General features: G+C 39.1%; 1 protein-coding gene across 1 annotated transcript in view; it reads right to left on the bottom strand.

Annotated features, from left to right (window-relative positions):
* Nucleotides 1–16320, bottom strand: part of LOC141257813 (pecanex-like protein 2) — a 1433759-nt gene that overhangs the window by 506468 nt on the left and 910971 nt on the right. The window contains exons 20-21 of the mRNA XM_073672817.1: nucleotides 13311–13488; nucleotides 2312–2420 (exon numbers count right to left, since the gene is read on the bottom strand). Of these exons, the coding sequence (XP_073528918.1) occupies nucleotides 2312–2420; nucleotides 13311–13488 (287 nt within the window). The remainder of the gene's footprint in view (nucleotides 1–2311; nucleotides 2421–13310; nucleotides 13489–16320) is intronic.

Consider the following 16320-nt stretch of genomic DNA (forward strand, 5'->3'; position numbering starts at 1 on the left):
ACAAAATTCTACTGAAGGTCCTACAAAGACAGCTACAGCCTTACTTTGACAAAGAGCTGCCAGTCGAACAAACAGGATTCAGAAAAGGCAGGGGAACAAAAGATGTAATTGCTAACATTAGATGAATATGAAAAAGACCAAAGAATACAATAAGGAGATCTATTTTTGCTTCATCGACTACAGCAAAGCTATCGACTGTGTTGATCACAAGAAACTTTGAAATACCATGAAGGATATGAGTGTGCTGAACCATCTGATCAGTCTCATAGGAACCTTTACATCGACCAACAAACAACAGTCCGAGAAGAACACAGCAACACTGCATGGTTCAAAGTAGAGCGAGGAGTCAGACAAGGCTGCATCCTGTCACCATTTCTCTTCAATTTATATGCTGAAGCTATTTTCAGGAAGGCTGGACTTGTCAGAAGAATTATTAACAATCTTAAATGCGCAGATGATACAACATTGATATTGTGAGGAGCTGCCAATTTACTAAAGACTTTTCCAGCACAGAGCACAGATTTTTGTCAATCTTATTGTTGTGTTTTATTAGTGATTTTTTGCTGTGTTTTATTATTCTGCTTGCTCTTCTATATGTGCACTAATTTCACTTGTAAAGTGTCCAACATTCCAGTAATCTCATTAGTAACTCAGGAGCCTCAAACCATTGTTCAAACAGCAAATAGCCCCATTATGTGAATGTTGCAAGTAGATCCGGTGGAGCCGTCACCACAGGGAGTCTCACATGCAGACCCAGATTATAGGGTCGACCTGTGAAAAATACCTCCACTAATGCACACTTAGCTTTGGGGGGGAGAGTGAGAGCAGTTCTTCCTATTCAGGGGGCTGATCACTGTAAAGGAGAAAAGAAGCCACTTGTTTAGTGGGGAGTTGTGTGGAATGACATAGATGGAATAGGATTGTGACTTAAGTTGCATTAAGATTTACAGATTTGGGAATATCAGGTGGTGCTGAGAGAAAATAGATGCACCGTTGAGTGCCCCTTCAAAGAGTTGAAGAAGGGCAAAATAGTTTTTAGATTGCTGATGAAATGAAAAGTTAGATTTTATAGGTTTCCTTTATGTTTTTTGTATCATACTCCTGAGGTTGTATATCTGTTTATTATACGGATTGTGGTGCTTGGAATTAAGGCTGCACCCTGTCTCCATTTCTCTTCAATTTATATGCAGGAGCTATTTTCAGGAAGGCTAGACTTGCCGAAAAAGAAGGAATCAAAATTTCTGGAAGAATTATCAACAATCTTAAATAAGCAGACGATACAATATTGATAGCAACAAGCTTAAATGGAACGAAGGACTTATTACTGAGTGTCAAGATGAAAATCTCGAGCATGGGACTCCTAGTCAATACAAGGAAGACAAAGATACTGACTACTGCCAGGTATGACTGGGACATTTGAGATGGACGGCAACGAACTGGAAGTTGTAAAGGAATTCAACCTATTATGATCAATAATCACTCAAGATGTAGAAATGTCACCGGAAGTCAATAGGAGAATAGCTATGGGAAAATCAAAAATTAAGTCACTGGACAAGGTCTTCAAATAGAGGAACATTTCACTGGAAAAATTTTGTAGTGACATATGGATTTAAAACCCGGACGATAAAGAAATAAGACAGAAGAAAAATCAACGCCTTTGAAATGCGGTGCTTGAGAAGGATGTTATCAATACCATGGATGGCAAGAAGAGTAAACAAATCAATTTTGGAACAAATCAAGCCAGACATGTCACTCAAAGCAAGGATCACCAAGCTACGACTTGCCTATTTCACATCATATGAAAAGAGCAATCAATGTAGAAGGACATCATGGTGGGAAGAATAGAAGGAACAAGGTGAAGAGGAAGACCAGCAACTTGATGGTTTGATGCAATCAAGATAACCTGGTGGACCTATCTAAGCTTGCACAAGATCAATCTTCCTACAGAGCATTCATCCATCAAGTCGCCATGGCTCGAGATCGAAGGCTGTTAATAAATAAATAAATAATAAAAAAAGTAAAGCAGCTTTCTCTAAAACATGACATACCAAGAAGAGATCTATAAATCTTTGCTGGAACTGTTAGATGCTGTGTTTTTGATGCAGCGAAAATACACAGCATAAAAAACTCACCAAAAACTCATTGTGGGCACACAGCCTTAAACTGGGTTATTTTATGCATACACATATTGATAACACAGATGTTAGCTTGCATGCATATTAAATTATTCATTGAATTTTGCCAGTTTAAAATTTTTAATTAGATACTTTTGTAGTTTCATTTTTTTTATGTTCAAATATCAAAAGGATACGGGGCACAGCAAAAAACTGTGCAAATACATGAAATGATGATCCCCAAGCTATTTGCCATGGTGCAATATATGCGAAGACATACTGTAGCTTTCGAAGAAGGTCCAATATCTAGGAGAGAATATAAAAAAGGTAAAAATTATTATATTAAAAGATAGTCTGTTTTCCAATGGTTCAACTGAATTTAGTTGAACTTAGATCACCATGTGTAAAAATTAAGCCTCATTCACACGTCCATGTATAAACATGTACGTGAAAAAAACTGTGTCATCAGTGTTTTGGATCAGTATGTCAATAGTGTGTCCATCTTTTTGCATCAGTGTGTCACCAGTGTTTTTCACAGATGGATAAATAAATACATTACAAAGCTTCTCATATCCTTTGCAATGTTATATATGGACTGCACATGTATGGCACATCCGTATGTTGTACACATTTTTCACTGACCCATATACTTGTAAAGGCACTTTTCATGCTTGATACCGGAAAAAATTGACATGTCTATGTGAGTTTTGCAACGGACACATAGTCCGTGAAAGAATACAGACAGTAGGATAGCACCATCGATTATAAAGGGCATGTGTTATAAAAAAAAGTCGAACAGGTAAAAGCAACATGAACGTGTGAATGAAGCCTTACAGCTACAAAGTGAACACTAAAATTGACCTGCATTAGAGCCATGGCCTACACAATGTTCTACAGACAAGGAATCAGTTAATTCTCTAAACAAACTTCCTTAGACAATGGCATTACTTTTTCTTTGTTATCTAGTGTGCTTGCTCCTTATTAACTGCTTATAGTTCTTACATTGATATGTAATCCTATGAATACATTGCCATGGTATGCTCAATAAAAATTCCAATGTATTTTAACAAAAAAAAAACAATTAATAGATTTAGCTTAATACAGTTTTAAAGTACCATATACTTATAGTGACAAATAAAAATGTTTAGTACTCATAGATTTGTAGGTACAGTAACAGTAAAGCTCATATAATCCCATTCAAAAAGGAAAATGAAAAATCTGAACTCTTCAGTAAAATTGAATCCACTGTATTAGAAATCCATTTTAAATAACATCATGACAGGGCAACAAAGCCTAGTATACGCGTTTCGACCTACCGGTCTTAATCAGAACTTATCACAGAATAGCTGCTCCTCACCCATGACATCATGAAATTAATGATATACAGACACGTGTGGATATCTAGACCACACTCGATAATACATACGTGAACAATGAAACCACTTTTAAAGAATACAAAAAAAATATTATGACCTGGAAATATGAGTCTCCAGATCAGTACGAGTAAGCAGATACCAAAAATATATAGTTTTTTTTAAATTTATCCCCTTCCCGACCTTAAACGTACTCGGTGCGTTCTAGATGGGATGTGCCCCCCAACTTTGGATGTACTGAGTACGTCCAGGCGATTTTGCGCGAACAGGGGCTGAGCATGCGCGATCACCGCCTGGTGTCAGCTGATTCTGACAGCTTACACCCGGCACTTTAACAACCTAAATGCTGCGATCGCTGGCGATCACAGCATTTAGCAGGCATCCAAAGGGAGGCACTCCGCTTGTCCCTATCATTGCCATGGTGACCCGATGTCATCATGACGACATCCGGGTCACCAGGCAAGTTAGTTAGATTGTGCACTGCGTATGATCTAACTAACTTGTGTCTGTTAGAACCATCCTGTTTTTTTTACCATCTTGTGTTTTGCGGTCACGTGACCACCTGCCTTTATATTCCAGCTCCGCCCTCCTGGCTGTGCTGGACTTCAGTGTTTGACTGTTTCTTTAGCCAGGTGCTTCTGTGCCTTTCTCTGTCAGTTCGCTTGGTCCTTCTGGGACCTCTAGTACCTTTTTGACAGTTTGTCTTTTTGTGTTCTGCAACAACTTCTCCATTTAGGAGGTGTCCCATTTTTGTCCCAGTCCTTAGTTCTTTAAGGGACCCCTCCCTTATGCTATAGGTCTTCGTTCAGACTAGCCGAGGAATAAGGCGGGTCTGTTCGCTAGGAACAGGCAGCCCGCTACATTATAGGGATTAAGTTTAGTCTTACTGTAGGGACAGCTTTCCCCTATCTTTCCTTAGTACATGCTGCAGATCATAACAGTAAGTCAAGCCTAAAAAACTAAAAGGAAAGAAATTCGGGGATCAGTATAGTTTCCGTCCAGGATTTGGCTCAACGCCTGCATGGATTGTCTCTGGAGGTGGCCGAGCTTCAGCAACACGTGAGTAGCTGTTCTGGAGCATATTTTGTGGAACCCAAGGTAGGACTTCCTGATGTTTTTTATGGTAAACAGCAAGATTTTTTTTCATTTAAAAATGCTTGTTTGTTATATTTTCATTTGAGACCAAGGTCCTCTGAGAATGAATCACAGTGCATTGGTTTTATTATGTCACATTTGCGCAATGAACCACAGGGGTGGGCCTTTTCTTTCCAACCTAATGATCCGTGGTTAAGGTCTGTAGAAGAATTTGTTTCTGCTATGGGTTTATTATATGATGATCCTGACAGAGTCTCATCTGCTGAGGCAGAACTCAGGCGTTTGAATCAGGGGTCAGATGATGTTGAAAATTATAGCACACACTTCAGGAGATGGGCTTCAGAAGTCAAATGGAATGATCCTGCGCTGAAATGTTTATTTCTTGCTGGTCTAAGTGAAAAGGTTAAGGATTTGCTAATTGCATTCTCCGCACCTGAGACTCTGCAGGATGCCATGCAGTTAGCTGTTCGTGTGGACAGGAGACTGAGATTTAGACAGAATGAGGTAAAGACTCCTGTAATGTCAGGTCCTAGTCCCCAGAAAATCTGCTCTGATGGCAGAGAACCGATGGAGGTTGGGGCAAAGTCGCTCTCCTCTCAGGAAAGAGACCGGAGGTTCGCCGAGGGATTGTGTCTTTATTGTGGTAAAGCTGACCATTTGATTAAGTATTGTGAGCTTTGATTAAGTAAAGAAAAAAAAAGTCAGTTACGCCCATATAGCTTGTTTACGCTCTGCAGGAGTATTTCTTTCTGGGAGTATTACTTTACAGGAAAATTTGATTGAATTTCAGGTATTTGTGGATTGTGGTTCAACACTTAATGTGATTGATAAAGGGTTTTTGGAAAACCTTAAATTGAAATCCAAACCTTTGTCATCACCTATTTCTGTGATTGCAATTGATAACACTCCCTTGAAATGTATTACTCACAAGGTTGCTGCATTTCCCCTCACTATCAATGGAGTTCACTAAGAAATTTTGGACTTGGTTGTATTAGATAATTTACCCTCTCCGGTCGTTTTAGGTTTGCCTTGGTTAAAACTGCACAATCCTTTACTGGACTGGTCTACTAATGTGATTAAGTCTTGGAGTACGAAGTGCTATGATAAATGTTGTAATGGTCGCATTGCGGCTGTGGAAAAAAGAGAATTACCTTTACCTATTCAAGATTTTTGAAGGTTTTTTTCAAAGAAGGAGTCGCAAGTTTTACCTCATAGGGATTATGATTGTGCCATTGAGTTTGTTCCTGGAGCTACTCTTCCCAAGAGTCGCTTGTTTAATTTGACTATTCCTGAAAGAAAGGCCTTGGAGGAGTACATACAGACTAGCCTGGCTGCTGGTCACATTAGACCTTCTAAGTCGCCTGTGGCAGTTGGATTTTTCTTTGCTAAAAAAAAGGAAGGGGGTTTACGTCCATGTCTGGATTTTCGTGATATTAAAAAGATTACCGTACACAATTCCTACCCATTGCCGTTAATTCCTGACTTGTTTAACCAGTTGGTGGGGGCCAAGTGGTTCTCTAAAATTGATCTCCGGGGGGCATACAATTTGTTATGAGTGAAGGAGGGTGATGAATGGAAAACTGCTTTTAACACTCCAGTAGGTCATTTTGAGAATCTGGTGATGCCTTTTGGTCTTACCAATGCACCGGCATTTTTTCAGAACCTTATTAATGACATCCTGAGTCCTTTGATTGGTAAGAATGTGGTTGTGTATTTGGATAACATTTTGATTTATTCACCAGATTTAGAGTCCCATTGGCAGAGTGTATGTGAAGCTTTGCAGTTATTGAGTGATAATTCACTCTTTGCTAAGCTGGAGAAATGTGAGTTCGCTGTGCAGAAAATTAGTTTTTTGGGCTACATTGTCTCCAGCGAGGGCTTTCAGATGGACCCGGTGAAGGTTCAGGCTGTGCAGGAATTGCCTAGACCTATTGGTTTGAAATCTATACAGAGATTTTTGGGTTTTGCCAATTATTACAGGAAATTCATTAAGAATTTTTCTGTAATTGTTAAGCCTCTAACCGATCTTACCAAGAAAGGTGCGAATACGGCCCAGTGGACTACTGAGGCCATTGAAGCATTTGAGTATCTCAAAGAGAGGTTCAGTTCTGCCCCTATCCTTATGCAGCCTGATGAGACCAAGCCTTTTTTGGTCGAGGTTGATGCTTCATCGGTGGGGGTCGGAGCAGTTTTGTCTCAGGAGAACAGGGATGGAGTACATCCTTGTGCCTTCTTTTCGAAAAAAATTTCGGAAACCGAACTGAATTATGATGTTGGAAATCGGGAGTTGCAGGCTATTAAACTCGCGTTTAAACATTGGCGTCATTTTTTGGAAGGCGCTAGATTTCCTATTCAGGTGTTCACAGATCATAAGAATTTGATCTATCTGGATGCTGCCAAGCGCTTGAATGCCCGTAAAGCTAGGTGGGCACTTTTTTTTTCTCGGTTTCATTTTTCTGTTACCTATATCCCTGGTACTAAGAATGTTAAAGCTGATGCTTTATCTCACAGCTTCTCTCCTACAGTCGGTGCCAAGGAGGAGGAGAGCATTTTACAGAAAGGAGTTGTGGTGGTGGCATTGGACTCCGTTTTGGAGAATGGGATTCTGAAAGATCAAGATGATGCTCAATCTAACACTCCCCATGGGAGGTTGTTCGTGCCTAGAGCCTTTAGGAGAGATTTGTTTGTGGAGTGTCATGAGTCTCGGTTGGCAGGTCATCCAGGAATTTTGGAGACTAAGAGACTTATCAGTTGCAGTTTTTGGTGGCCTGGATGTCAGAAGGAAGTCATCAAGTGGGTGCGACAATGTACTGTGCGTGCTAGGTCAAAGGCTTCACATACTCCTGCTGCAGGGTTGCTTTGCCCTCTGGAGGTTCCTAGTGCGCCTTGGACGCATCTCACAATGGATTTTATTACTGATCTTCCTGTGTCCGAGGGTTTTACTGTCATCTGGGTGGTCGTGGACCTTTTTAGTAAGATGTGTCATTTGGTTCCATTCACTAAGTTGCCCCGCGCCAAGACACTCGCTAAGGCGTTTGTTAAGGAGATTGTCAAGCTTCATGGCGTTCCCACTGATATTGTTTCTGATAGAGGACCTCAGTTTGTGGCTCGCTTTTGGCGTGCTTTTTGTGACAGGTTGGGAGTCCATTTGTTATTTTCATATGGGTATCATCCTGAGTCTAATGGACAGACTGAAAGAAAGGACCAGGATGTAGAACAGTTTTTGCCTTGTTTTGTGGCAGACAATCAAGAGGTGTGGTCTGAGTTTCTGCCTCTCGCAGAATTTGCTCTTAACTATCATACATCCTCCTCTGCTGGGTGTTCTCCTTTTCTTTTTATACTGGGAGACATCCGTCTTTTGATTCGTTCTCCAAATTGGGGTCGGCGGTGCCGGAGGAGGAGAATTTTTCCGGTGATTTGGAGAGAGTTTGGACTAATGTACGTTGCAACCTTCAAGAGGCTAACGAGAAGTCTAAGAAGTATTTTGACAGGAAACGTAAGGAGGTTTTGTTTACTGTGGGTGACATGGTTTGGTTGTCCTCAAAGAACCTGTAGTTGAGGATTCCCTCTAAAAAGCAGGGTCCTAAGCTTGTTGGTCCATTTAAAGTGCTACAGGTTATTAACCCGTCTGCGGTTAGGTTGGATATCCCTACTTCCTGGACTATGTTTCATGTTTCCTTGTTGAAAAAGGCTGATGTATCAGATAGGGATTCCATTGTCACCGTTCCTCCTGTGGTGGAAGACGGCGAATATGAAATTTCTCGCATCCTGAATTCTAGGTGGCATAGAGGGAGATTACAGTATCTTGTTTCCTGGAAGGGTTTTGGTCCCGAAGATACCTCCTGGGTAAGGGCGGATGATTTCTCTGCTCCTAGGCTTGTTAGATCTTTCCACAGGAGGTTTCCAGATAGGCCTGGACCTGGAGGAGTCGGAGGATCCTCATAAAAACGGGGGTACTGTTAGAACCCTCCTGTTTGTTTTTCCATCTTGTGTTTTGAGGTCACGTAACCACCTGCCTTTACATTCCAGCTCCGCCCTCCTGGCTGTGCTGGACTTCAGTGTTTGACTGTTTCTCTAGCCAGGTGCTTTTGTGCCTTTCTCTGTCAGTTCGCTTGGTCCTTCTGGAACCTTAGGTACCTTTTTGTCAGTTTGTCTTTTTGTGTTCTGCAACAACTTCTCTGTTTAGGAGGAGTCCCATTTTTGTCCCAGTCCTTAGTTCTTTTAGGGACCCCTCCCTTATGCTATAGGTCTTCGTTCAGACTAGCCGAGGACTAAGGCGGGTCTCTTCGCTAGGAACAGGCAGCCCACTACATCATAGGGATTCAGCTTAGTCTTACTGTAGGGACAGCTTTCCCTTATCTTTCCTTAGTACATGTTGCAGATCATAACAGTGTCAGTGCCGAACTGACAGTTACAAAGCATAGCAAATAGCAATGCTTCTGAATTGGTATGCTTTATAACAGCAATCAGACTGCTAAACGTGAAAGTCTCATAGTGAGACTAAGCAAGAAAGTAAAAAAAGAAATAGAAATTGTAAAAATATTTTTTTAAAAATCAGAAAATAATATATATATATGTATATATTGTACTGATACATTTTTAATTTTATGTAAAAATAGATAAATAAATAAAAATACACATGTTTGGTATCGCCAATGTACATTACATCCAAAATGTTATGTAAAAGTTTCAACTCAATCAAAAAAAAAATTCCCCACTTAGGTCCGTCATCTGTTAACAGAAATATAGTGGGCTTCCATGTTACAGGTGGTACAAAGGCTCTGGAAAAGCGCTATTGCTCCTTACCCACCAAAATAAATCCAACGAATTCTGCACTCCCAAATCCAAATGCCTCCCTCCCTTCTGAGCCCAAGTGTGCCTAAACGACATTTAGCATCCACATATTTGGCATTTCTGTAGTGATGAGAGCCCGTCTAATTCACGACTGCATGGCTCCAGAAGCATGAGCTATGCACTACAACGTACTGGTCACTACAATGTACTTGGCACTACAGCATACTGGGCACTACAGTGTACTGAACACTACATCGTACTGGTCACTACAATGTACTGATTACTACAACAGCAGTTTGCAAAAGTAGTTTTCAACCGCAAAATTGCACAACATATTTTGAGGTCCATTTTCTCCTGCTATCCTTGTGAAAATGAAAAAAATTGGGTGTAAAACTAAATTTTTGTGGGAAAAATATATATTTTTTACAATAAGGTGCTCACCACATATCTAGATAAATTCCTTGAGGGGTCTAGTCTCCAAAATGGGGTCACTTGTCAGGGGTTTCCACTTTTTTAGGTACATCAGGGGCTCCCCAAACACGACATGACACCCGTAGACCATTCCATCAAAGTCTGCTTTCCAAAATGTCACTTTTTCCTTTCTGAGCCCTGCCGTGCGCCCAAACAGTAGTTTTCCCCCACATATGGGGTATCTGCATACTCATGAGAAATTGCACAACAAATTGTATGGTGTAACTTCTCCTGCTACCCTTGTGAAAATAAAAAATTGGGGTTAAATAACATTTTTGTGGGAAAAATTAGATATTTTCTTTTCACATCTCAATGTTATAAACTTCTGTGAAGCAGCTGGGGGTTCAAGGTACTCGCCACACATCTAGATACATTCCGTGAGGGGTCTGGTTTCCAAAATTAGGTCTTTTGTGGGGGATTTCCACAGTTTAGGCACATTAGGGGCTCTTCAAATGGGACATGGTGACTGCTAATGATTCTTGCAAATTTTGGGTTCAAAAAGTCAAATGGTGCTCCTTCCCTTCTGAGCCATGCCGTGTGCCCAAACAGTAGTTTTCCTCCATATATTGGGTATCTGCGTACTCAGGAGAAATTGCATAACAAATTGTAAGGTGCAATTTTTCCTGTTACCTTTGTGAAAATAAAAAATTTGGGTCTAAAGTAACATTGCTGGTCAAATTTTAACCCTTATAACTTCCTAAGGGAAAAAAAATTGTTTCAAAGATTGTGTTGATGTAAAATAGACATGTGTGAAATTTTATTAACTTTTTTATGTGACATATCTCTAAGGGCATAAGAATTCAAAGTTTGAAAATTGCTACATTTTCACCACATTTTAATTTTTTCGTAAATAAACATATTTCATATTGAAGAAATTTTACCTCTATCATGAAGTACAATATGTCACGAAAAAACAGTCTCAGAATTAGTGGGATCCGTTGAAGCGTTCCAGAGTTATTACTTCATAAAATGACAGTGGTCATAATTGTAAAATTTGGCCTGGTCAAGAAGGTGCACATAGCATTGGGGAGTAAAGGGGTTAAAACTATTAAAAAAAAAATATCACAAAATAAAGTTATAAAAAGAAAAAATATTGAATCAATAAATATGTATATTTATGTAAAAACAAAAAAAGTACACATATTTGGTATCACCATTTCCGGAAAAACCTGATCTATTAAACTGTCACATTTGTTAACCCCTTCTGTGCAAACTGTAAAAAAATAATAAAAAACTGAGCCTAAAATTATGCTTTTTCATCATAACGCTGAACAAAAAGTGGAATAAAACAAGATCAAAAAGTCAAATGGAAATAAAAATGGTACAGCTGAAAACGTCATCTTGTCCTGCAAAATAAAAGCTGCTACACAGCTCCATCAGTGGAAAAATAAAAAAGTTATAGCTCTCAGAACAAAGCGATGCAAAAACAATACTTTTTTCTAGAAATTAGTTTAAATTGTGTAAAAGCGGCAAAGCATAAAAAATGATATAAATGTGGTATCGCTGTAATCATACTGACCCAAAGAATAAAGCTGCCTTATCAATTTTACCACAAGGGGAACGACATTAAAAAAAAAAAAAAAAAAAAAATCTTGAATTACAGTAAGTAATAAAAATGCCTTAAAACATTCTCTCACTCTCTTTATTCTGGCATTTGGCAAATAAAACTGTACCTTCACCCACCATGCAATGGGTGTAAACTACAATATAGAGCATTATCTGACATGCAATCAGAATATGTCTACTTCCTACAGTGTCCTTGTTCCTTATGGCATATTGGTGAAACTACTTGGGATTTCAAGACACGTATCAATCACCACCGTTATACCATAAGGAAGAAGAGACTGGATTTCTTTAGCATTTAGCATTTCTTTGAGATGAGCCACATGGAGAAACTACTCAGGTTTAGAATTATAGATGTATTACAAAGGAGACAGAGTCCAACTTCTGAAATACAAAGAACTAGAGTGGATTTATAAACTAAATACTCTTAAATCAGAGGAATTAAATGTTGAATTCAAATTGAATTTCATCATGCAGACCTATTAGTTTTCATATATAGCCATATATCCTGCTCTGTCCAAGCTTGTGATGTCCATGAGTTCAAGACTTCAGGCAGTCATTGCCAACAAAGGGTTTTCAACCAAGTGCTAGAAATGAACATTTTATTTTCAATTATTTAATCTGTCCAATTACTTTTGGTCCCTTTAAAAACAGGGTGGCACATGTTAAGGAGCTGGAACTCCTAAACCCTTCATCCAATTTTAATGTGGATACCCTCAAATGAAAGCTGAAAGTCTGAACTTCAACTGCATCTGAATTGTTTTGTTTAAAATTCATTGTGGTAATGTCTAGAACCAAAATTAGAAAAATGTTGTCTCTGTCCAAATATATATGGACCTAACTGTACATAAGAGGAATTTAAGCCACTTTCTATATAAATATGTCCGTGGATTCCCCATTGTGTAACATGGTGGGAGAGGCCTGACCTGTGATTCTGCGCTGCCCTCTTTTTGTATATGGAATTTTAATACTGTGAATTAAAGAGGATTTTTACGGATTTCACCAGAAGTGGGACTACTCCTTTTACTTCAATTTTGCCTGTCAGAGCGTTGTCCGTGCATGCTGGACCCCATCAGACGGTGAGCTGGCTTTTTCTGCTATTTTTCTGTCACTGTGCTACAGGCACCTGAAATGACCTCCATATGGGGGTGTGTTCAAAATGCCAGGGATAGGACAGTATATGCTGTTATGTAGGCTTTTCCCTGAACTCTATTGAAAAAGACATGGTATTCAAATGATTGCTGTTATGTACTATGAAGTGCACTAAGCTTGGCTTATTAATAAAAATCCTACTAAAAACCTTAATCAAACTATTATAAAGTTCATACAATAAGTAAAGGCATTTTCCCCATGGTAGAAATTGTATTCACTCTCATAAAAATGTTAAATATGCAGGTCTAAGCTTGCCAGTAAATTTTTCCCATTTTAAAGATGACGATCGCGCTATTTTACGGCTACTGCGCTTGCGCGATTGCGCTTTGACCTGGTTGAAATCCGATTGGCTCAATTGTGATCACATGATAGGACATGCGCAGTAGCGCTGTATACATGACGATAATGGCACGATTAATTTGAATAATGTACCATGTAGCAGGAATCATGTGGGTGAGTCATGTCAAATTATAGAGAATACATGATCTAATTATGGCACTAATTAAGTATGAATACACTAAATTAATATGATGACAAGTTTCTAGCATGCACTTTAAGACTGAAGCACTTTATTTCACTTATATTGTCTATTAACAGACACTGCATAAATTGTAATGTGATGCTTTTTAATGTTTTTTTGTAAATAATGTATAAAAAGCTCAATGATGGAATTCTTCTATATATACCTTGTATGCACAATCATGTCAATGCTTGAGAAAGGTTCATACATATACATAGATATACTTGCCTTGTAAAACAGGATCGAAATAAAATAAAAATCCAATAAAAAACTTTCCGAAATAGAATTGTAATCAAACTGAAAAAGTATAACTGTAAATCCTAATGCGATATATTGCTGTGAAGGATTACAGAAACAGGATCGCAGTAATTTCATTCCGGACACTGTTATCAAAAATGCATCCAATCTGTAGAAACACAAACAAAATAAAGTATTGAAATACAACAATTAAACAACAGGATCTAATTCTGATGTGGAACTTCAATCTTATGGTTCATGGCCAAAAGGACAGCTGTGTTTGTTCAGATCCAGTCTAAAAAATGAGCACTTTAATTTTTGTTTTTAACTTCCATCCTCTTAACATTTTGTTTGAGAATTCCCAGTGCATGCTGGGATACCCAAACAGGACGTCATCAGAGGGCCGGGGCTGCGATCACTGCCGCAACTACATTCCTCACTCTGAAACAAAGTGTCATCAGTGATGTCCATTTCAGGGGATGGGCCAATCCCTTCTCAACTGAGCACGCGTTGGTTATTCCAGTAACAGCCATGGGTGTAGTATGCAAAGTTACTATATAAATGACAGAGAATTGCTGTATATTAAAGCTGATGTTCAAAACGCATTGCATATGAATTGCATAGACATGTTATACGTGGTAGGTGAAGGAAAAACACACACTTGCATAGCACTCACATGGCATACGGATGCAACGTGGGAAAAAAACATGACACTTGCCTGACACTCTCCAACTTTTCAGGCTCAGAATCGCATCTACTTAGTATATGCAGATGTAAGCATACCCTAATAATAATAATGTTGGCAAATACCAAGAATTAGAAATGTAGTATAGTACTCCTGATAAGCTATGTCGCTCATTCTATGTGCACTGCATTAGCTTAGAAACCCCAGGTTACGACCACTAACAACTAGCTGTCACTATATGAGTGGTTGTGACCATGGATATCTAAGCTACTACAATGCCCTGCATATGGTGTAAGCGACATAGCTTATCAGAGGAACTATACTATATTTCTAGTAGGAGATATTTGCTAATATTACACCTGCTACATGTTGGGAAAGGATTTTGGAGATAAGATTACCCCTTTAGGTGACACCACAACAAACTCTGAATTCAGATTTTGCTACAAGTTTAAAAATTAGCAATGAGGGGTTTAACTCTGACATGCCTTTCTTGCACTGTGTTAACAAAAACCCTATTAAAGTGCTGTTACTACAACATATCAGAGATAAATCAATTCATAGTCACGCTGAGTGACTATACAGCTATATCAGTTCCCTATATATCACTTGAATGTTTGGATTAGTATTCACAGACTGAGATTATCACTCCCATTTTCAAACTAGTCTACCACAATCACATTAAGTATTTTTCTATCCCTATCCTGTGTGCTCTGAGCTCCTATCCCTACACAGTAAATGCATAAATTGGCTTTCCTTGGCTAGCCCCTATCTTTTATACTGACTATTATACCCTCACTGATTGCCTGGGCTACACCATGTGATCTGATTGCTGCAGGGCAATTATGGGGACATCTGTGTGGAAGCGTATGAAATGGCACCAGGCATTATTTCTTTTTTTTATGATTTTCACTAATCAAATTGTAAATTGTTCAAATTTGCATGGAACAGTGAATTTCAGAAATTTGAGTCAAACTTGATCAGGGCCATTAAGAAAAGTTTAATACATAACTGGGCTACACCAAACCAGTTCCTTATTCTTTACTCCAAAACCCGGCACCAAGGGGACATCACAGGATTCTCTGGGGGCCAAGTCTTTATGTTGCTCTACAAAATTACCCTGTGTGCAATACACTCTTCGCAAAAACGGTAAGAATTCGCAACCAAGAAAAAATGAATTCTGAGGGGAACAGTGAGGATAAAATACAAGCAAAAACTGGCCACTTGTTTCACCTGGTAACAGGTCCTCTTTAAACTTCCAGCGTTATACTGGGAGTTGCTGGTTGTTGTGTTTGATTCACCGGTACAATTCTGGTGCTATATCTACTGCTCTTTCCTGATTTGGACCCGATCAATCCTAATCTCATCTGTTTTGTATTCCTTCCTGATTTTTGACTCTGGCTTGCCTGCTACATGCAACTTGTTTTGACAATATATTAAAGTATATAAACTGTGTGCAGAATTATTAGGCTAGTTGTATTTTAGAGGATTATTTTTATTATTGATCAACAACTATGTTCTCAATCAACCTAAAAGACTCATAAATATCCAAGCTTAATTTTTTTGGAAGTTGGAGTGGGTTTTTTTTAGATTTGGCTATCTTAGGAGGATATCTGTTTGTGCAGATAACTATTACTGTGCAAAATTATTAGGCAACTTAATAAAAACCAAATATAATCCCCTCTCACTTGTTTATTTTCACCAGGTAAACGAATATCAGTGCACAAAATTTAGAAATAAACATTTCTGACATGCAAAAACAAAAACCAAAAAAATTAGTTATCAATATAGCCACCTTTCTTTATGATGACACTCAACAGCCTTCCATCCATAGATTCTGTCAGTTGCTTGACCTGTTTACGATCAACATTGCGTGCAGCAGCTACCACAGCCTCCCAGACACTCTTCCGAGAGGTGTACTGTTTTCCCTCCCTGTAGATCTCACATTTTATGATGGACCACAGGTTCTCTATGGGGTTCAGATCAGGTAAATAAGGGGGCCATGTCATTATTTTTTCTTCTTTTAGACCTTTACTGGCCAGCCACGCTGTGGAGTAGTTGGATGCATGTGATGGAGCATTGTCCTGCATGAAAATCATGTTTTTCTTGAACGATACTGACTTCTTCCTGTACCACTGCTTGAAGAAGTTGTCTTCCAGAAACTGGCAGTAGGTCTGGGGGTTGAGCTTAACTCCATCCTCAACCCGAAAAGGTCCCACAAGTTCATCTTTGATACCAGCCCATACCAGTACACCACCTCCACCTTGCTGGCGTCTGAGTCGGAGTGGAGCTCTCTGCCCTTTACTGATCCAGCCTCTG

The sequence above is a fragment of the Phyllobates terribilis genome, unplaced genomic scaffold, assembly GCF_046119375.1.
Source record: "Phyllobates terribilis strain yellow unplaced genomic scaffold, ASM4611937v1 Scaffold_3__8_contigs__length_932513732, whole genome shotgun sequence".
NCBI lineage: Eukaryota > Metazoa > Chordata > Amphibia > Anura > Dendrobatidae > Phyllobates > Phyllobates terribilis.